Source organism: Salmo salar, chromosome 22 (genome assembly GCF_965601325.2).
Source record: "Salmo salar chromosome 22, fSalSal1, whole genome shotgun sequence".
Classification (NCBI taxonomy): Eukaryota; Metazoa; Chordata; class Actinopteri; order Salmoniformes; family Salmonidae; genus Salmo; species Salmo salar.
Genome location: NC_138312.1, coordinates 43,623,746 through 43,647,292, shown reverse-complemented (window position 1 = coordinate 43,647,292; position 23,547 = coordinate 43,623,746). Strand labels below are relative to the sequence as shown.

Sequence of the window (23,547 nt, the reverse complement as noted above, 5' to 3'; positions counted from 1 at the left end):
TGTAGAACAGAAGGTGTCTTGTGCTGAGGCAGTAATGAGAGTATAGGATCATGGGTCAAGGGTTAGTAGGCCTAGGCCTGGGTTTCCTAAACTCGGTCCTCGGGACCCCAAGGGGTACGTCTTGTTTTTGCCCTAGCACTACACAGCTGATTCAAATAATCAACTAATCATCCAGCTTTGATCATTTCAATCAGCTTTGTAGTGTTATGGCAAAACCCAAAATGGACCGACTTTTAGAAACACTGCCCTAGGACAATACAGAGTGATCCGAATTTGTGCTTCAGTAAGGTTGGCTTTTTAGCATTCATTGCCATGGTTATCAACTGTACCAGAGAAATGGAATGTCAGTCACAGAAAATAGATGTTGTGATAGCAGCTACAGAGAAGTACTTGGGTGTACAAGGTTTTACTGCAGAAGAGTTCATGCTGCATTATGTAGAATTCCCAAAACAAGCAATCATTATACCATCTAAACCGCTTTGAAATATCTGTTCCATAACCCAAAATATTGTGTTTTCAGCTGTTTGAATCCGATGTACAAAACCGAACGTAAAAGACACAAAAATGAAACTTAAAGAACTGGAAGCATAGCAACAGTGCACACAGAAAACATATATACAGCTTCTTAGACTTGCTATTCACTGAGAATGACATATAACTAACATTTCTTTGTGATTTTGGTCGGTTGCCCAAAAAGTTACATATTGTAGCTTTAAGTGTGGAAGGAAGCTTTAACGAAAGAGTCCAGTCCTCCCAGGCCAACGGCCTGGTGTTGGATCAGTTAGGGTCAAAGTAGTGGAGTGGGATGCTGATTTTTATTTTTATGAAGTAAAAAATGAAGTAAAAATTGGTGTAGTTGGTGGTGCAGAACCAAGCACGAGATAGTGAGTTCCTATTGGCACGTTGTATTATCTATTTGCATATTTCCGTTAGGGAACACCTACTCCGACCCTTGTCTTTTGGCAGATCCATTGTTTCAGGATGGGTGAAAACAGATTTCGGTGATGTGGAATCGATGAAGGTAACAAGAAGTGGTCTCAGTGGTGCCATGTTCTTGGTTTTCATTCCAAATTGGGCTACTTTGTAAACGATGTCGCGGGTCAAGATGTATTGGTTGCGGGTTTTTGGGCTATTTGTAAATTGCACCGCAGCTGCCATGACATTTCTCATAAAAACATTATTTCTCTCAAATGTTGTGAAGAAGCTGATTAAACAGCATGATCATTACACAGGTTCACCTTGTGCTGGGGACAATAAACGGTCACTCTAAAATGTGTAGTTTTGTCACACAACACACAAACTGTAATTCAGTAAAATCTTTAAAGTTGTTGCATGTTGCATTTATGTTTTTGTTCAGTATAGATTGTCATTTTGGAGACACCTATTTCCAACAATTTTTTGTAAAACATATTAATACTCATGAACTGATGCACATCAATAAATAATGTAGACAATGCACTGGAAAATTACTAAATTGGTTTGAACTTCGTTCTAATGTTGACTTTGCTTAAAGGAAACGGTATCAAGCTAAGAGTTTTATGCATTCTCAGTTCTTGGGTCTCGGGGGCTGCACAAGTGGAAATTTGAAATGGAAATTATAGGATTACTTCGGGTGGTTATTTTAATGTGGAAAAGGCCTCAATGAAACTGACATTAAATTTGGAGAATGATACATTTGCCTCTGTTGGACATCAAGTAGCATATTCATTTAAATGCCATTGTAGGCTACCATTTGATACAATAAATATGTTGAAATTACAATATCACTGGAGTCATTGCAAATCAATTTGTGCCACTTGTGTAGCCTAACTGAACCTGGCAAACCAATTTAATAAAAAGCCTATAACTTTAATTTATTGTTGTTGTAGCCTTGTGTTATTATGGAATTATTAATGGACATGTTTAGTTAAAACCTCTTAAGGATCGGATCCTTTTTTTCAATTTTTGCCGAAAATGACATACCCAAATCTAACTGTCTGTAGCTCAGGACCTGAAGCAAGGATATGCATATTCTTAATACCATTTGAAAGGAAACACTTTGACGTTTGTGGAAATGTGAAATTAATGTAGGAGAATATAACACATTAGATCTGGTAAAATATATATTTTTAATTGTACCATGATCAATGAAATGCAAGAGAAAGTCCATAATCTATTATTCCAGCCCAGGTGCAATTTAGATTTTGGCCACTAGATGGTAGCAGTGTATGTGCAATGTTTTAGACTGGGCAAATGAACCATTGTATATCTTTTAAAAATGTTGTATCAAGACTGCCAAAATGTGCCTAAATGGTTTATTAATACATTTTCAAGTTCATAATTGTGCACTCCCCTCAAACAATAGCATGGTATTTCTTTTAAAATCTGTAATAGCTATTGTAAATTGGACAGTGCAGTTGAACAAGAATTTAAGATTTCTGCACATATCAGATATGTCTATGTCCTGGGATTATTTTTTTTTACTTACAACCTCATGCTAATCCCATTGGCCTACATTAGTTCAAGCGTCCCACGGGGGGACACCAATCCCATAGATGTTAATTAAAGTTTAATTTATCAAAGCTCTATCGCAATAACAGATCAGTTGTTAGAAAGCATTAGATTGACGGTAACAGTAGTCAGATTACAATACAGGCAAAAATATATATTTTTACAAACAAACACTGTCTGTTGTTGACAAGCATATTCAGTTCATATACATATTATTAATATTTAATTCTGTGATTGAAAGTACGACCCCATCCTCAGTAGGCTATTAGGAAACACAAGCACTTCTTACCTCGAAATCGCCTCGCTATTCATGTTGAATAAATTAGTCTGTTAATTTTAACTAAGCAAGCTGCTAAATCATTCAGTTTACATCTTGCTTACATCTTGGCTAGGCTACTGTAGATTACATGACATGAGATGTATGCCTATCAGGGGCTATAGGCTACCTGCCTTTATCTAAGAAAACCATGGCAAAGTTGAATTACTGTCATAAAGCCAGATTTTAGTCTGTAGCCTATGCCTATTGAAATGACAAGTCAATCTTGCAAATGGGCCATTTATAACAGTTTGTAGTCTTAACATCTGGCACATAATAACAGCACAATTGCTAGAAAATAGCCTAACATTAGATGTTTTTATGTTAGTCCAAGTGTTTTTTGCTCAGAGATTTTGAGGTCCTCTGTCCACCTTTCATCACTCAAACTCTCCTGTCGGATTTACAGTGAGGGAAAAAAGTATTTGATCCCCTGCTGATTTTGTATGTTTGCTCACTGACAAAGAAATGATCAGTCTATAATTTTAACGGTAGGTTTATTTGAACAGTGAGAGACAGAATAACAAAAACATAACAAAACAAAATAACAAAAAAATCCAGAAAAACGCATGTCAAAACTTTTATAAAATGATTAGCATTTTAATGAGGGAAATAAGTATTTGACCCCTCTGCAAAACATGACTTAGTACTTGGTGGCAAAACCCTTGTTGGTAATCACAGAGGTCAGACATTTCTTGTAGTTGGCCACCAGGTTTGCACACATCTCAGGAGGGTTTTTGTCCCACTCCTCTTTGCAGATCTTCTCCAAGTCATTAAGGTTTCGAGGCTAACGTTTGGCAACTCGAACCTTCAGCTCCCTCCACAGATTTTCTATGGGATTAAGGTCTGGAGACTGGCTAGGCCACTCCAGGACCTTAATGTTCTTCTTCTTGAGCCACTCCTTTGTTGCCTTGGCCGTGTGTTTTGGGTCATTGTCATGCTGGAATACCCATCCACGACCCATTTTCAATGCCCTGGCTGAGGGAAGGAGGTTCTCACCCAAGATTTGATGGTACATGGCCCCATCCATCGTCCCTTTGATGCGGTGAAGTTGTCCTGTCCCCTTAGCAGAAAAACACCCCCAAAGCATAATGTTTCCACCTCCATGTTTGACAGTGGGGATGGTGTTCTTGGGGTCATAGGCAGCATTCCTCCTCCTCCAAACACGGCGAGTTGAGTTGATGCCAAAAAGCTCCATTTTGGTCTCATCTGACCACAACACTTTCACCCAGTTGTCCTCTGAATCATTCAGATGTTCATTGGCAAACTTCAGACGGGCATGTATATGTGCTTTCTTGAGCAGGGGGACCTTGCGGGCGCTGCAGGATTTCAGTCCTCCACGGCGTTGTGTGTTACCAATTGTTTTCTTGGTGACTATGGTCCCAGCTGCCTTGAGATCATTGACAAGATCCTCCCGTGTAGTTCTGGGCTGATTCCTCACCGTTCTCATGATCATTGCAACTCCACGAGATGAGCTCTTGCATGGAGCCCCAGGCCGAGGGAGATTGACAGTTCTTTTGTGTTTCTTCCATTTGCGAATAATCGCACCAACTGTTGTCACCTACTCACCAAGCTGCTTGGCGATGGTCTTGTAGCCCATTCCAGCCTTGTGTAGGTCTACAATCTTGTCCCTGACATCCTTGGAGAGCTCTTTGGTCTTGACCATGGTGGAGAGTTTGGAATCTGATTGATTGCTTCTGTGGACAGGTGTCTTTTTTACAGGTAACAAACTGAGATTAGGAGCACTCCCTTTTAGAGTGTGCTCCTAATCTCAGCTCGTTACCTGTATAAAAGACACCTGGGAGCCAGAAATGTTTCTGATTGAGAGGGGGTCAAATACTTATTTCCCTCATTAAAATGCAAATCAATTTATAACATTTTTGACATGCGTTTTTTTCTGGATTTTTTTGTTGTTATTCTGTCTCTCACTGTTCAAATAAACCTACCATTAAAATTATAGACTGGTCATTTCTTTGTCAGTGGGCAAACGTACAAAATCAGCAGGGGATCAAATACTTTTTTCCCTCACTGTATCTATATTTATGTACATGTGCAAAGAGAATTTATTTACAATGATAAACCTGGTTAAGCCCTGAAAGCTGATTGGCTAAAAGCTGTGTTATATCAGACCATATACCACCAGTATGACAAAAAAAAAAAAAACTTTTACTCTTCTAATTACGTTGGTAACCAGTTTATAATAGCAATGGTATTTGGCCAATATACCATGGCTAACGGCTGTACCCAGGTACTCCGAGCTTAGCCTTGGTATATTGGACAAATATCATACCCCCATGTGCCTTATTGCTTGATCATACCTGTCAAACAAGTTAAATCGAAATAAATTGATGGATAAGGGAAATTATCTTTTCTCTTGCGACATATTTACATTTCTTTATTACATCATGTCATAGCTCGCAATAATTATTATTTTGAGGAAAAACTAACTTTGCTTCGAACCTTACAAGTTACAACTATATTCCTTCTTAACTGGCTCGATAATGTTGTGGAAAAATAGTTTATTGTATAAATATTGCAATTCCTCTCTTGCTATGAAAAGGAATTTGGCTAGTTTTCAGGCCTTTTTGCTGTTTTAGAGTGGTAATTGTTCTGGAAATTTTAGCAAGACCTGGCAACCTTGAGTGGTCTTGTGATAATTGTTTGTGTTTCTGCTGGTCAGAGGGAGCAGGTGTTTCAGCGTTAATCAAATGGGGACAAGAGATGTGAATTGTTTTGCTCTCAAGAAAAGGGCACCATTGAAAGGAGTGATTACTGGGGTAGTGGTAAATGTGAAAGTTGACCAACTGAAGGGGAAGGTTCTCGGTGTTTGTGATGCTCGTTGTTTAGTGCAACGCAGACAGGGTGGCATGAGTGGTGAAACAGAAGAGTCGTTGCAAGTTCTTTTGAGTTTTGATATTGAGTCTTTGCCCAACAGTGATGTTAGTTATCCCGTACAAGCTTTTGTGCCGAATACATTACATTTTTACGTGTCAAGCTTATGGGCATGTGGCAGCAGTGTGTAGGAGGGAGGTCCCTAGGTGTGAGAAGTGTGCAGAAGGTCATGAGACAAAGGAATGTGTAGCATTGGGGATAGAAGCAGTATTAATTGTAGGGGTGCCCATGGGCCTGGGGATCATCAGAAATGTCCAGTTGAGGTTTCCAGTGTTGAAGTAGTACAGAAGTTGGCCTCTGCTGAGGCAGTGAAGAAAGTAGAGGAAGATGGGTCAAGGTGGGAGGAGGGGTGAGAGGAGTGGTGTGAGTAGTAGAGCTGTACCAGTACAGAGGGATAGGCCAACAAGTGATATATGTTTCAGTAAGATTGGATTTTTAGCGTTTAATAGCAATAGTTATCAACTTTAGGGGAAATGGTAGAGGTGATGACGTTGCAGCGTGGTAGGCACAGCTTGTCCCATTAATTAATCACACAAATTGAGGATTAGCTGATAACTACGAAACAAACATTCTGTATAATATAGAGAATCTGGAACTATTTATTGATCAGCATTTTGATATGCTCGAAAAAGAAACGGATACATCGAAGCGAACATGAGAAGACCTTTGGATTGGATTACAGTAATAAAATGATGGAAGAAATACGAGAGTAAAATATGATATTGAAAATTACCCTGGACTCCCTAAAAGACACTACAGAGAGGCTACGGTATGATAAAACAATGAAAGCCGAATAAGTTGATCTAAAGTGCAGAAGTATGAGAATTAATATTGTTATAATGGGAATAAAGGAGGATGAAAACGAAAACTATCATTCAACGGAGGAAATAGTCAAGGTGTTCATGAAACGCAATCTCAAAATGAGGACGAACGGGTGGAAACAATTGATTTTCAAAGAGCTCATCGTTTTGGTGGCAGAGCAGAGGGGAGGCCCCGTCCGATCGTAGCTATGCTAACCCACTACAAAATGAAAATTGCCTTGTTACAACAGGGTAGGGATTGAAGAACACCCCCATTCTCTATTAATTAAGGAACAATTTCCTCATGAAATTGTGGAGAGATGACGTTCCCTGTACCCCACTTTCAAAAGGATCCGAGCAGAGAAGCAGAATGTTCGTCTAGTGGTCGATAAATTATATGTAAATAATCACATGTTCAAGGACTCGAAGATTACAACGTGGCTGTGAGTGATAGCTACCCTCTGTTGAAGTAGTCCCCGATACATATTTGCACCGCATTACACAGTACAAATATGGATTCATTGTTTTTTTACAAAAACTTTGTTGCGTTAACTACTTTTTTTTGTTTTTAGTCATGCATTACGGAACCGTGGACTTAAAATAAGGTTGAATGTATGGCAATGTAACGGCTGTCTGTAAGAGGGAACCAAGGTGCAGCAGAGGATGTGTTCATCATTAGAATTTTAATTCAAAAAAGCAAGAGAACACTACAAAATGAACAAAAACGACCGCAAACAGTCCTGTTAGGAAAATACTCTAAACAGAAACAATTACCCACAAAACCCAAAGGAAAAACATGCTCCTTATGTGTGACTCCCAATCAGCAGCAACGAGATTCAGCTGTGCCTGATTGGGAGCCACACACACACGGCCCAAAACAAAGAAATACCAAAACATAGAAAAAGGAACATAGAACGCCCACCCAATGTAACACCCTGGCCTAACCAAAATAAAGAACAAAAAACCCCTCTCTATGGCCAGGGCGTTACAGGCAATACATGATGATGAACTTATCCTTTTTCTATTTAGGCAATATGGAATATTGGACTATATGGACGTAATATCAGGTTTTGATGTAGGGGAAAGCGAGGATGGGTAACGCTGACCTTTTTTTTTTTACTTTATGATTTTTTATGTATTTAATTTGAAGATTGTGCATTAGAAATACCAAGGTAGTTTTTGTTTTTGTTTAATATGATATGCCCTAATTGTAGAGGTCGGGTATATTATGACAAAAGGTTTTATATAGTGCGGCCCTTGTTCGCCGATGTGAATCGGAATGATTAGCTTTTAAGACAAAACGTAATAAATATGAATAGATGTATTATAGGGCTGGATAAAGGTTTACACAATTAAAAACCTGCCTAGGTTCTCTATTGGAATAGGACTATACGATCCTAAAATAATTGGTATTGCCCTTTTACTTTTAAAAAATAAATCTGAATATAAAAAATGTAAAGGATGATTATTCTTCCGAAACACACGGGTGAATGGATGGATGAGGTATTGTCAACAGGGTTGTTGTCTCTAGAGTGTGTGGGCTGGTTAACACTGGGATAAAGTGATTAAAGTTAACGGTAAAACTAATACAATAATTGGCTTATGGAAGCACTTCTCAAAGCGAGGGAAAGGTATATTATATATTTCTATATAAGCTATTTATGCTACCTTTTATATTCTTGATCCTAATGATATAGGCCTAGGTATAAAACAGCCAAGGTGATAGAGCAACGACCCTGGAATAAAAAAACATAATGTTTACTCGCTCTGGATTGTCAGTACTGCATGTGTTCTTGGCTGTCGTGACGTGGCTGTGTCGGAATCGATTGTGAGATTGAACTTGAGTATGCCTTCCCATAAGGGAGTGCCCGGGGTTGGCTTGTGGTCGGCTCTGGCACAGCCATGGCACGATACAACAGGATATAATGTGATACCTAAGACGAATTTTTCCTTGCAGTCATTAGCGGCCGTTAGAATCTATGTTCCTTTTTCCTTCTTCCTTTTTTTGTCGAAATATAACAGGATATAATGAGGACTACATGAAATATGATTGCATGTAATGGACATAACAAAAAGGACTGGTCTTGTGATATATTTAGGTCGTTTTCTCAGTTTAAAAAAAAAAAAATTACGAACAACTGGATCCAATGAACTGAGCAGCCTGGGCTGACGTGCTTATAGACTTGTTAGGAGTTTCAAATATTAGCATGCATGTATAAGATTGTGCTGTTATTATTTATATTAATATTATCAATTATTATTAAAAAAATTCCCTGACTGTTTTCCATGTTATTTGGTTAGTTATCTTAGGCATCCTCATAGATAATTATATTATCATGGGACTGCCCATATTTCCCTCTGGCCAACGCCATGAGTCAGGGAGATGGTCTTAGTGACAACAGACCTAGATATGGGGGGAGGTTTTAGTGGCTGGAATATTAGGACAATTGGAGGTTTACAAAGTTGCAGCTACAGTATGCTTAACAGTGCAAATTATTCTGGTACTGCTATATGGACACTTAATCATCATGGTGCTTTTGAATGGTAAGTTTACAAACATTGGTTGTGGTAAGTATAATTGAAACTTGGGTATCATTATGGTAAGTGGGGAAATAAGTATAGCAAGTTATAATTGTAATGGCTTAGCAGATGATAAACAAATAAGATCCATTTTTACATGGCTAAAAGAGAAAGAATCAAATATATACTGTTTACAGGAAACTCATTCTACAAATATAGATGAGGTTGGGTGGAAAAAGGACTGGGAGGGAGAAATATATTTTTGTCATGGTCAAAGAAACTCAAAAGGGGTGATTACATTAATTAATACACATTTTGATCCGATTGTGCAAACAGATCCGCAAGGAAGATGGATTATTTTAAATATTCTATTGGACCAAAAACAGATCTGGCTAATTAATCTATATGGGCCAAATAATAATAATCCACACTTTTTCTAAAATATGTATAATAATCTTTTGAGCTCACAAGCAACGAAATCATGTATTATTATGGTGGGAAATTATAATACGGTTTTAAGTACCTCAATGGATCGTAAAGGAAATCATTCTACAAGCTATCACCCTCAAGCACTTAAGGAGATTACAAAGATCATGGATACATTAGAACTAGTGGATATATGGGGGCTGAAAAACCCTGACCTAGTGAGATATACATGGAGGAGGCTTAATCAAGATAGCCGTCTTGATTACTTCTTAGTCTCGTTCTTGCAAAAAAAGTATTAATAGGAGAGCGAATGCGATTCAGCCACCATCTAATTGGCTTCCATATAACTCTTCTAGAATTTCCAAGTGGACGGGGATATTGTATCAAAATCTACTGGATGACAATTTGTGCTTAACTAAGACAAAATAATTCATAATTTACTTTTTTTGTACAACATAGGTACAGTAGATCCCCTTACTGTATGGGTCACTTTCAAATGCACTTTTAGAGGCCATTCAATACAATACTCATCATTAAAACAAAAGCAGTTTAGGTCAAAAGAGATTAGACTAATAAAGGAAATAGAGGAAGTAACAGCGCAGGTAAACGGTAATGGGACTGTACTATAGAGGCACAAAATAGGTTAGAGGAAAAACAAAAGAAATGGAGGTACTTATTCAAGAACGATCAAGTGTAATGTATTACAAAAAAAGCGAATTGGATGGAAAATGGGGAAAAATGCACAACATTTTGCTTGAATCTTCAACACATAAATTCTACCAAAAATAATTTATAGAAACTCGTTACAAATGATGGAGTTATCCATGATTCACCAAATTATAGTTTGAAAGAGGAAGCAAAAATATTTTAAGCTATGTTTTCTTTTCAGTCTCCTCCATTTCCACTGAATGATGTTACCTGTAAGGATTTCTTTCCTAATAATAATAATAATAATGTAAAATTAACACATTTACAGAAATACAGGTGTGAAGGCCAATTTACAGAAGAGGAACTTTTTGAGGCAATAAAATCTTTTCAGTCTGGAAAAACACCAGGGCTTGACGTATACCAGTAGAGGTATATCAGACCGTTTTTTGATGTACTCAAAGATCCATTATTAGCATGTTTTAATTACTCTTATACAAATGGTAGACTTTCAGGTACTCAACAAGATGTGATGCAAAAATCCTGGCAGAATGCATAGCATATAGAATAAAAAAGGTAACACCAGATATTGTTCACCCTGATCAGACAGGTTTTTTACATATACGACAATTACTTGAAACAATTGAACATTATGAAACATTGAAGATACCAGGTCTGGTCTTCATAGCAGATTTTGAAAAGGCATTTGATAAAGTACGATTAGTTTATATATAAATGCTTGGAATATTTTTATTTGGTGAATCTCTTATACAATGGGTTAAAGTTCTGTAGTACTTCTGGCCCTTCTTTGGACAATGTGTTAACTACCCTTCAGACGACCTTCAATGCCATACAACTCTCCTTCCGTGGCCTCCAACTGCTCTTAAATACAAGTAAAACTAAATGCATGCTCCTCAACCGATCGATTCCAGTGTTTTACTTGCTATATTGTACTTACTTCGCCACCATGGCCTTTTTTGCCTTTACCTCCCTTATCTCACCTCATTTGCTCACTTTGTATATAGATTTATTGTCTACTGTATTATTGACTGTATGTTTGTTTTACTCCATGTGTAACTCTGTGTTGTTGTATGTGTCAAACTGCTTGCTTTATCTTGGCCAGGTTGCAATTGTAAATGAGAACTTGTTCTCAACTTGCCTACCTGGTTAAATAAAGGTGAAATAAAATAAATAAATAAAAAAGTTATGTACAGCAACCCTAGAGGTAAAATGGTAAACAATGGTTACTTCTCAGAAAGTATTGAGCTTTTAAGAGGAGTAAAACAAGGCTATCCGTTGTCTCTATATCTATTTATTATGGCCATTGAAATGCGAGCTATTAAAATTAGATCCAACAAGAACATCAAGGGGCTAGAAATCCAGGGGCTAAAAACAAAAGTGTCAATGTATGCTGATGACTAGTTTCTTCTTAAATCCGCAATCTCGATCACTGCACAGTCTCACTGAAGATCTTGATCACTTTTGTAGCCTCTCTGGATTAAAATTTAACTATGACAAGTGTACCATATTACGTATTGGATTGTTAAAAATATATATTGTTTACATTACCTTGTAGTTTACCAATACAATGTGTGGATGGTGAAGTAGACATACTTGGTATTCACATCTCAAAAAATATAAATTCACTTACCACAATTAATTTCAATAGAAAGTTAGCAAAAATAGATATGATTTTGCAGCCATGGAGAGGTAAATACTTGTCTATTTATGGAAAAATTACATTGATTAACTCTTTGGTCCTATCACAGTTTACTTACTTACTAATGGCATTGCCTACTCCAGATGATTCGTTTTTAAAATCATATGAGCAAAAAATGTTTCAATTTATTTGGAATGCTAAGCCAGGCAAAATTAAACGTGACTATTTATATAATGAGTATACGTTTGGGGGCTAAAATGATTAAATATTAAATCTTCAAACCTTTCACTAAAAGCTTCACTCATACATAAATTATACTTAAACCCCAAATGGTTCTCCAATAGATTATTAAGAAAAGATCATCCTTTGTTAAAAAATAGCTTTTTCACCTTCATATAGATTACAACTTCTCATTTCCGACTAATTGAAAATTACATTTTGTTTAAAGTATCGCCCTTTCTTAAACAAGCCATACAAAGCTGGTTACAATTTCAGTTTTATCCACCAGAAAAGTTATAACAAATATTACAACAAATGTTATGGTTAAACTCAAATATATTGATTAATAAAAAAAACATTCTTTATGGGAAAAAAAATTAAAATGTGTATTATATTTATTAATGATATTATGAATAGAAATGGAGGAGTTATGTCACATATGCAGTTATCGAAAATAATGGGAATATCTGCTCAATCCAAATTTACAACCAAGTGATTGTAGCACTACCACAAAAACGGAGGAGGCAAGTAGAAAAGGGAGAAGGTAGGGAACTTGTTTGCCTGCCATATATTAAAGATAGAAATTGACTGAAAGGAACTGGCATAAATAGAAAAATATACCAGTTTCATCTGAGGACAAAAATGTTGACAGCTGCGCCATACAGGTTGCAAAGTAAATGGGAGGAGAATGTCGATGTACCACTTCCATGGCACATGGCTCAATATTAGAGTTTTTCAATTTAAATTATTATATACAATTATTTCCACCAACAGAATGCTATATATATGGGGCATACAACAATCTCAAGTTATTCTGGTATTGCCCCTATGTGGCTTGTTTCTAGTTGCAGGTTAAGGAATGGTTTAAAAATCACAACGTGCACAAAAAAATGTACTTTACAAATAGCAGTGTTGGGTAATCTGGAAACCCATAGCCAGTCAATAAATAATATAATAATACTCGTAGGAAAGGTTTTCATCTTTAGCTCACAATCTGTGGATACTATACGATTAGAAAGATTCCAAAATTTTGTAAAACATCACAGCACAATTGAAAAATATATGGCACATGGAAACCAAACAAGGGCGGTCTATGGTGATAGGTGGGATGGGCTGAGAGTGGCTGAGGGTTGGGATTAAAGAGTTCGTTTGGTAATGTATTGTTGTTGTATATAAAAGTTCCATGTATGTAAAATGTATATGTATATGTTAAATGTGTATGTAAAATGTATGTATATGTAGCAAAAAAGCTGTAATAAATAAATAAATAAGATATTTGTCCTCGAAGAGGAGGGGTTAAATAAAAAAATAAAAACGTAAGTAGCAGAAAATTGAGGTTGTGGTGGCAGCTGCAGAAAAGTATTTGAGTGTGCAAGACTTGAAGTCAGAAGAGTTACAGGATATGTTGAGTGGTGGTAGGAAATATATATATTTAAATAGTGGAGTTAGGGTGGTGGGTTTTTAATGAGTGTAGGGTTAGATGGTAAGGTTCTATAGATTTATTTCCTTTATTTATTAGCAAAGTATAAGGGAGTTATACTCCAGTCCAATAGGTGGCGGTAATGCAACATTTTATTGGATGCCAACCGCGGTTAAACGTCATCGAAGAAGAACACCTACTCTGTGAAGTGCGCGTGTGCATTACATCAATTAGCCCTTGCACTCATAAACAACGCTTTTTTTTTGTACTTTGGAAATTGGTAAAGTCTACAAAATGCAGTCCACTGGGCTTCCTCTCATCACTATATTTGGTAGTGAGTGGAAACGCCAACCGGATGCTTCACATTTATACATCCGGTAAAATATCTGGCTCATTGTTCTCTCTGTGGAAGAACTGTAAACACTAAGGCTACCGTGTCTGACTTGGACGCTGTATTATGGAAGATGAAGAGGTTTGCGAAAGTTGGGAGGAAGCTGCAGACAGCGGGGTGAGGAAGAAATTCAATACAAGTTTTTGTTTTGGGGGGGGGGGGGGCATGAACTGTGTGTGGTTGGCCTATCGAACATTCAATGCCTTATGAGGAAACTGAAGTGAGCAGCCTGTCGCCATGGCTGAGCCAGGCTCCCCAACGGTAGCTACAGGCCCAAGTTTAGCCGGGGTATTGTGTTGCAAAGGCCTGGCCGGGAGAACATAACGTTAGTTATATCATATGGTTTATTTTTGTAGTCGATGAGTGGAGAAAATGAGTCCACAACCATCCGTTGAAGTTAGATAGCGGCAAGTTAATATTATGAAGTTAGCTAATTGGCTAGCCAGGTTGTGGAAAGTGTCGCTTGTACTACCATGGTACCCTGGCAGTTGGTTATCGGCTAGCAACTACAGTAACAAGCTGTATTCTCTAAGGTTAAAATCCGCTAATTGGCTTAGCCAAAGTAAATTTTGCGACTATTTTCAAATTTCAACACAAACATTTGAGTACTGGAATTCAACGGAACTAGTTAGCATGCCGAGTCAAATCATGGCACGTCAAGTCTCCTGTCACCTACCCATTCACCCACAGCTCATCACAAAAATGTAACGTTGTCTGAGTCTCTTGCTCTATTCTTTCACTGAATAATTGAATGAAGACTTAAAATGTATTTCTGTTTATTTGCCTGTTTCTCAGGAAATTGAGAGAAGACTTGAGGCAAAGTTGAAGATAAGCCAGAAAGCAAAGTGAGTGAAATAAAATCCTACTGAAAACATCCATATAACGTTATGGCTATACAACACAACTTTTGATTTGTTGATTAATACAAACTCTGCCCCTTCCCTCAGGAAAGCAAGCATCAGCTCAGGTAGCTCCCCTATTCGAACTGCCATGGTTATCCAGGATGAATCTCTACCTGCAGCCCCCCCACCTCAAATCCGAATTCTGAAGCGCCCCTCAAGTAATGGTTCCTTAGGGTCCTCTGGTTCATCCAATCGCCCCACCCAGCAGCCGAAGTCACTGGCCCAGCGGGAGGCAGAGTATGCCGAGGCCCGCAGGAGGATTCTGGGTAGTGCTAGCTCTGAAGAAACGCCTCAGGAAAAACCCAGGCCAGAAAGGTGAGACACCTACACTCAATGGTATGGGTTATGTAAACATATTACCTAGCTGTTTCTCAATCACTTATAGTATAGGTCCCGTGTGGCTCAGTTGGTAGAGCATGGTGTTTGCAACGCCAGAGTTGTGGGTTCGATTCCCACGGGGGGAAAAAATGTATGAAATGTATGCATTCACTACTGTAAGTCGCTCTGGATAAAAGCGTCTGCTAAATGACTAAAATGTAAATGTATTCTCTCCCCATTAGACCAGTGCGAGTGAGTGCCCAACCACCGCCAGAACTGGTTAGTCTGAACAATCACGTGATCCGCCAACCCACAGGCCCAGACGGTACCTCAGGCTTCCGTCGCTACAGATAGAGGGGGATCCATCGTCTCTTCTTGGGGGCATGGTGTGCAGAGGATAAAGGGGAGGTAGCATGGTGCGTGAAGAGCAGAGTGGTGGGATGAAATGTAAAAGTTGTGGTGATGATAGATGGTCAGCAGAGACAAATTATTGGCTCACAGAATGAGTTGAAGTATCCCTACCACCCCTTTCTGCTGACTGTTGGCACGCCTTTTGCCTTTTGCCCTCTGCCCTGTTTCTAGCCTGCGCGGAGGGTTGCAGGGAGATTGCTGAGGGTTGGGTCAGATCTCTGGTCTGTCCCACACTATGACCAGGGCATTGCCTCAGGACTCCATACACTGTGATATCTCCCATGGTGCACCCTGAGCTTCCCAATGCCCCTCTCCAGTGCCCCTCTTCTGCTGAGGACCAGGTTCTTCCAGGGTCCGCGGCATGCCCGCCTTGCCCTCCAGGTGAATGACAGACTGAGTCTGTGGGACTTCAAAGTAGCCAGGGGAAAGTTGGGAATGAACCTATCGCCAGACATGAGTGGAGGAGGGCCATGGATAGAGCAGGGGACTGACAAGGTGCCACAAGGACGTGTTGGCATATTCAAGCAATAATTCTGAAATCAATATGAAAACCCGGCTTCTCTAGCTAAACTGCCCATCTGCCTGGGCTGTATATGTTAATGTCTGTTTTTATCTTTTTAATTCAATTTAACAACTTTAATGGTTTTATTTTCCTGTTTTTGAAAACTAGGCAGGAACTGAAGGGTGCATTTGGAATTATTAGGTTAATGTCTTTCTTGCATCTAGATGCTTTTGTTTATTAATCTGTCTTCAAAGTGGTAATGATATACAGTAGAATAAACAAATTATATGATATACAATTTAGTAAAGCTGAGTGTTTTTATAGGATCTTATACACATGGTCATTGAAAGTAGTAGCCATTAAAATATACTGTAAGTATATGTTGAGATTAGGATAAAATACTGTACTTTATAGACAGCCAAAAAGTAATCCTGAAAAATATCCAAACTGTGGCCTTGTTGCTTCTTGGGCAGAGAGATGAGCAAGAAAGAGGGGCCACAGATTACAAGGAGCATAAGTAGGCCAAAGCTTCTTTTTTTTGATTCAGTTTGAATAGGAAGCCATTGGCTGGAGGAGTGTTTTAAGCAGCATCTCTATTCTGCCCCGTCTTTCTGTCCCTCTCCAGGGTTGCCTTACTTGGAGAGAGGATGGTAAAGACAAGTTGGAATAAAGACTACAATGGAGTGAGAGAGATTGATAAGGATGTTCCAATTTGCTTGGTTAGAAGGCAATGTTATTAAGTAGAGTGCCAAAGTTGAACAGAAACCCAATTTTCCTCAGCGGAGGTGGGACACGTCATAGCTTTCAATCTGTCTAGTTTTGTTAATGAAATGACAAACTACATCTTGGCTGTTTTTAAACCATACTAAATGTGTAAACTCAAAATGCCTTAAATTCTTTGGTTTCATATTGGACCCCACAGTTACCAAGGCACCTCAGGTTAATGCTCTTGGATGCTGTGATTTGTTTAATTTTTAAACCTAATTTTATGTCCTCCCCTTTGCCTCTGTCTGTCATTTGGCCAGCCTAAGAACCCCAGGAAGGTGGTTTTGTTGGCCCCTCTCTCAGGGAGGTTTTAATGCTGGACAAGCTAAATCGTGGGCCTGCTCAACTGTAATCCCAGAGATGGTGACTGACTGGACTTGTTGTATAGCCTACTTTGTAAAGGTCACATACGGTAACCTCTTTTGGGTATGATTTGGTTTTTATTTGAAGTATACCTAAAGTATGTTACATCTGGGCCACTTAAAGTAATTTTAACCTGATCATTTATTAGGATTATTGATCAGAGCGGGCTAGACAGTTGAAAGCAATATGGTGGAGAAACGCAGGTGTATTGTATAACCCCCTGAGTGCAGTTTCCACACCTGCCAGATCAGAGATAAGCCTGGAAAAGGAAGGGAGGAGACTAGCCATGGAGGATCAAAATCCTCCTGATCAGTGTTGGGTTTTATTCAGAAAGTGAATTTCAATGTAATTATTTAAGTCCACATGAATTGTAAACTGAATTGACCTCACCCCTGCATTTGAGCCAGCGCAGCTCCAGTAACCATCGGTTATGGGTGACAATGAAGAGATTAGGATCTTCTGTCATGTGGAAACATGAAAAAGACAAACAAATTGGCCTGTAACAATTTTTTTCATGCCCTTAAATAAAAACTTGACAAGCGAAACCCAACTGCAAATATGTTTGGTGTACAGCATTTTATTTATCTAATTTGTAATATGGGATATGTGCATGGACTTAGTCATTAGTTTTACAGATGCCATGTATAGCTGAAAATGTAACCCTAAACGGCCCATAACTTAATGTCTACAGGAAGCATTTCAAATACATTTATTACAGAATTCTTTAATCATATGTGAATGACATTCTGCACAACTGACATGTCATTGCATTTCAGAAATGCTTAATGCGACCATGGTTGTCAATGTTAAGTGCCCAATGAGCTGTGCTTTTGAAGTTCTATTCAGGTACAAAACAATTGTTTACTTTCAGTTAGGCTAATGCTTGAAATTATTCAAATTTAAACCTTGGCAGTAACAACTCCATGTACGATTAAATGTTCCCTAATTTTATTGGTCTGTTGTAGCTTTCAAATTAGTTTCGTGACAGAAATCTGAGATTGTTTTCCTTCATGTTGTGGAGGTATTGAAGAGATCTTTCTGCTGAGAAAATAGCCTTTAATGCAGTAAGCACCATTGACGTGTCTTGTGTATTATTACAAACCTGAGCATGATCTATAAATGTGTCTGTCATCCTAATGTATGTCTCCTTGGATGTAATTTACAGTAACTGTCCTGTTTTGTCTAGTCTAATGTATGTCTCCTTGGATGTCATTTACAGTAACTGTTTTGTCTAGCCTAATGTATGTCCTGGATATGTGGCTTCTGTGTTCTATTTTCTTTGAATAAACTGCAGTAACTAGAGAACTTATTCTGAAAACCTTTAGCCCCTTTAAGATGCAAGGATGTACATTTTTATTTAGGCAAAAATAAACATTTGAGATGTAACTAAGTTAAACTCATATCCACTTCTGTGCCAGGCTCAGAAAGGCTATTATGAAACAGTGTTTTACTATGGAAAGGTCCTCCTAAAAGTGAGTAAGATTGTCTCAAGCAGCACTGTCATGGTTCTTCCTTTGTTCATCCTCTTATGCTCAGTTAACCCTTGACATTTGCACGAATTGGTCTAAATAGTAATGTTTCTTACAGAATAAACATGAAGAGCATATGCATAACGATGGTAGCAATTTAAAGGGAACAGCTTGGAGATTATGGGAAAATAATTAGACTAAAGTTGAGGACAAAACAGTAAATCTGATGACTGAATCCAAGCATTACACTTGATTTTATGTGAATTTTACATTTACTGTACTTTTCACTGCATTTGTTGATAACGAAATCTGAAAATACTCTGGATACATTCAGTAACATAAGAATATTCATGGCAATTTGGGGTCGGTGCAACATATGACCAAAAAAATGACGAGTTTGAGTGAGAGGTCTAAATGGTGTCTCCAGGTAACACCTTTCCAAACTCAGCTCCGTCATTCTTTGATGGCTCATTCATCACAAAACCCACTGATATTGCCAACTACTTTCATTCTTTTTTGATTGGCAAGATTAGCAAATTTAAGCATGACATGCCAGCAACAAACATTGACAGTACACATCCAAGTATATCTAATCAAATTATGAAAGACAAGCATTTTGAATTCCTTAGAGTGTGGAAGAGGTGAAAAAAATGTCTTATCAACAATGACAAACCACCAGAGTCTGACATCTTAGATGGAAAATTACTGGACGACATTGCCACTATTTGCCATATCTTCAATTTAAGCCTACTAGAAAGTGTGTGCCTTCAGGGCTGGAGGGAAGCAAAAGTCATTGTTACCTAAGAATAGTAAAGCCTCATTTACTGTTTTTGGTGATACAATTGTATTTTACAGTAAACAAATTGACAGACTTTCAGCACGCTTATAGGGAAGGACATTCAACAAGCACAGCACTTACACAAATTACTGTTTGGCTGAAAGAAATTGATAAGATTGTGGGGGCTGCTTTTAATATTGATCATAGTTTTAACAGCAATAGACTATGTTATGGCTTTACACCCCCTGCTATATTGGCGCGGCAGGTAGCCTAGTGGTTGGAGTGTTGGGCCAGTAACCGAAAGGTTGCTAGATCGAATCCCCGAGCTGACAAGGTAAAAATCTGTCGTTCTGCCCCTGAACAAGGCAGTTAACCCACCGTTCCTAGGCAGTCATTGTAAATAAGATTTTGTTCTTAACTGACTTGCCTAGTTAAATAAAAAATATTGTAGATAAAGAGTTACTTGTCTAACAGATCACAGTTCTTTAATGGAAGCCTCTCCAACATAATCCAGGTAGAATCAGGAATTCCCCAGGGCAGCTGTCTAGGCCCCTTACTTTTTTCCATATTTACTAATGACATGCCACTGGCTTTGAGTAAGGCCAGTGTGTCTATGTATGCGGATGACTCAACACTATATACACGTCAGCTACTACAGCGACTGAAATGACTGCAACACTTAAAGAGCTGCAGTTCATTTCAGAATGGGTGGCAAGGAATAAGTTAGTCCTAAATATTTCAAAAACTAAAAGCATTGTATTTGGGACAAATCATTCACTAAGTCTTGTAATGAATATTGTGGAAATTGAGGCAAGTTGAGGTGGCTGAACTGCTTGGAGTAACCCTGGATTGTAAACGGTCATGGTCAAAACATATTGATATAACAGTAGCTAAGAAGGAGAGAAGTCTGTCCATAATAAAGCACTGCTATGCCTTCTTAATACTATCAACAAGGCAGGTTCTACAGGCCCTAGTTTTGTCGCACCTAGACTACTATTCAGTTGTGTGGTCAGGTGCTACAATGAGCAGCACGGCTGGCCCTTGGATGTACACAGAGCACTAACAATAATATGCATGTCAATCTCTCCTGGCTCAAAGTGGAGGAGAGATCGACTTCATCACTACTTGTATTTGTGAGAGGTATGGACATGTTGAATGCACCAAGCTGTCTGTCTAAACTACTGGCACACAGCTCGGACACCCATGCATACCCCACAAGACATGCCACCAGAGGTTTTTTCAGTCCCCAAGTCCAGAACAGACTATGAAAGGTGCACAGTACTACATAGAGCTATGACTACATGGAATTCTATTCCACATCAAGTAACTCATGCAAGCAGTAAAATTTGATTTAAAAAACAGATACAAATACACCTTATGGAACAGCAGGGACTGTGAAGCAACAAACACAGGCACAGACACATGCATACAAACACACAATAACACGCACTATACATACACATGGATTTTGTGTTGTAGATATGTGGTAGTAGAGTAGGGGCCTGAGGGCACACACTTCATGTGTTGTGAATGTATTGTAATGTTGAAGTTTTTTTTTTATAAATGCCTTCATTTTGCTGGACCCCAGGAAGAGTAACTGCTACCTTGGCAGGAACTAATTGGGATCCATAATACATACAAATGCAAAGTGTGCAGTTTGATTTAGCAACAGACTATGTAATTTCAATGCACTTCTATGAGAAAGAAGTGTTCAACTATAAGGTGCTATTTTGAGCTTTCCTAGCTGTGTTGTTGACGAACTAGAGCAAGCAGACTAGTAGTTGTTTTGTTTGGAACACAGCCCTGCATCCCCGCCATCACACACATACTGTTGTTTGCGCATTCCAAAAACAGTCCATTATAAATCTCAATCTGGTCAGGTGGGCATTATTTGAAAGCGTGTTCTATTGCCGACATGGCCAGCTAAGTAACAAAATAAGATCTTACAGTGTTAGGCGTTCACAAGGCAATTCAGAGAAGCAGATCATCATTTTGGTGCGCATAGAATAGTCACACGTGCATTCAGATGAGTGTTCCCCACAAATGTTTTATTTAACTAGGCAAGTCAGTTAAGAACAAATTCATATTTACAATGACGGCCTACACCGGCCAAACCCGGACGATGCTGGGCCAATTGTGAAACGCAATATGGGACTCCCAATCACGGCCGGTTGTGATACAGCCTTGTAACTGTACATCAAGCATAGTTATCAAAAACGTTGGCACTAAGTTTCATGAGTTTTATGATATGGCTATCCAACACTGAAACTCTTCCATGTCAAGGTTCATTTTTTGTTTTATTAATTTATTGCCACTGGGGCCAGCCGGTGTAACTGCTAAACTGCTTGCTGACTGTACACGGTGCATGATTGTAGCGGGTTTACTAACACGTTGGTTTTAGTAGCTATGTTGACTATGACATTAGCTAATATGGTGACAACGATGTAGGCTGTGTGTAGCGGTTTAGATTTTTTTTCTTCCTGGTTACAGACAGCTGATGTGTTGTGCACTGAAGTCCACAAGTGAAGGGAAAAGGTGAGAGGAGAAGAGCGCATAGATGCGAGAAGAAATTATACAACAATCAAAGGGATCATGCTGTTCGTATGTGGCTGCTATGAAAGTGAACTGTGCTTGTGTGTATTTGTATTTATTCGGGATCCCCATTAGCTGTTGCCAAGGCAGCAGCTACTCTTCCTGGGGTCCCAACACATTAAGGCACTTACATTATATATAAAAGAAAAGGTGTGATCAGGGGTGTATTCATTCCACCGATTCTGTTAAAAAAACATTTTTTAAATAGAACGAAATGGGGATAAACATACCTGAATTTGTCCAATAGAAACTCTCGTTTGCAACTGTTGGACTAATGATTACATCCTAGATCAGCTAGATGCAGGCAAGTATGCACAAAGCAGTATTGGATGTGTCAATGTCTGTCACCTTGATTACTCAAATTTCTCTTGACCTGTGCACCTACGTTGTAAACTTTCATTCATTGGCTAGGTTGTAGCAACCTCAAGATGGGTATAGGGAAAATTCGATGTTACATTGAGCTGGGTGAATGGAATATGAATGAGAGTAATCCAATATGCTGTAATAGAAATAAGGCCATGCTCATTAAAACAAATAATCGTCCTCCCTCAATTTAAATGGCACAGACCGCCACTGTGTTCAACATACTCCAGAAGTATATGTTGAGATGTCAACAAATCGCTGATCAACATTAAGTCCTGTGGATTGCACATCCTGCATTACGCATTCCGGAATGGATGCAAAGCCGCTGACTGGGATATAGAACACAAGTCTTTACTGGCTTTTTCACAATTGCCCTGCACATAAGAAGACTTTGTAAGAGCCACAGACTGTAGCACTAGCATGTACTTCTGCATGTACCGACGGATAGAAAATGGAAATGTGTCGGACCGCTGCTCTGGCCGCGCGTAAAACAGTATGTGGAGATGGTGAGAAAAGGAGAACAAACCAGAGAGAAGAACGAGAGAGAGATTAACTCATGGACAGTCAGAAATGTGAATAGCAAGTTAAGTTTACAAACAACTTGTTCAGGGTTGTGTTCAGGTTTGTGTGTGTGTGTGTTAGAGAGAGAGTGTTTAACTCCTGGACTTTCACACACAAAAATAATGTACTTGTTATGTATTATTTTTTAACTTATTTTTCTCTGTTGTATCTGTTAAGGTATTGCTATACAAAATGTATTCATAAATGTTTCTTATTTTAAATCAAACTATATTGTCTGTGTCATTAGTTATAAATAAGCTTTGTATTATCTGACACTCATTGGTTAGTGTCAATACCAAATTTTTTATGTTTATATAGAGATGCCACCAATTATTGGTCATGGAAATTTGGTTAAAAGTCATGGAAAATTCCTGAAATGTCATCTGTCAGAATGTGTATGAACCACGCTTGAGCTCTGACGTCCTGTATAGCATGTTACTGTACAGCCAATGCTTTGCAATTTAGGCACTTATCAGTGTCCCAATCTGTCATTTTTAACCCACATACCGGTATGCTATGGCCTCGATTCAATTAGATCGAGGCTTCGAGCGTTAACCTGCGTTTTGGCGGTGTTGGGAGGTGTAACTGCAATATGAGCTGACAAATCGGTGAGCGGCTACTGTTGTGTGTCACCAACATCTCCCTTCCTTATTATCAACAGCGTGTTAGAAGTTGAAAAACGGCGATAAAGTGTAGGCTCTATTGATGTTAGAAATAACGACAGGCTAATGCATGTGTTCATGTTCA

The 23,547-nt window shown here is 38.6% G+C and overlaps 2 protein-coding genes across 3 annotated transcripts in view; one reads left to right on the top strand and one right to left on the bottom strand.

Moving 5' to 3' along the window:
* fbx42 (F-box only protein 42) overlaps nt 1-23,547 on the bottom strand; it is a 67,166-nt gene that overhangs the window by 41,360 nt on the left and 2,259 nt on the right. The gene's annotated exons all lie outside the window — the stretch shown is intronic.
* Nucleotides 13,589-18,342, top strand: LOC106583471 (SUZ RNA-binding domain-containing). Of its 2 annotated transcripts, XR_001323534.3 has the most exons (5): nt 13,589-13,893; nt 14,572-14,621; nt 14,724-14,993; nt 15,239-15,412; nt 15,579-18,342. XR_001323534.3 is itself a non-coding variant. In XM_014167681.3 (4 exons), the coding sequence occupies exons 1-4, from the start codon at nt 13,843-13,845 to the stop codon at nt 15,348-15,350; spliced, it is 483 nt and encodes a 160-aa protein (XP_014023156.1). In that variant the 5' UTR covers nt 13,589-13,842; the 3' UTR covers nt 15,351-18,342. The 2 variants fall into 2 exon arrangements, 1 of the variants encoding a protein (XP_014023156.1); XM_014167681.3 differs by having other exon boundaries at nt 15,239-18,342.

Coding starts and splice junctions, on each gene's coding strand:
- LOC106583471 (XM_014167681.3), top strand. CDS start 13,843: ATGGAAGATGAAGAGGTTTGCGAAAGTTGGGAGGAAGCTGCAGACAGC. Junction 14,622..14,723: donor AAGATAAGCCAGAAAGCAAA/GTGAGTGAAATA, acceptor CCCTTCCCTCAG/GAAAGCAAGCATCAGCTCAG. Junction 14,994..15,238: donor GAAAAACCCAGGCCAGAAAG/GTGAGACACCTA, acceptor TCTCCCCATTAG/ACCAGTGCGAGTGAGTGCCC.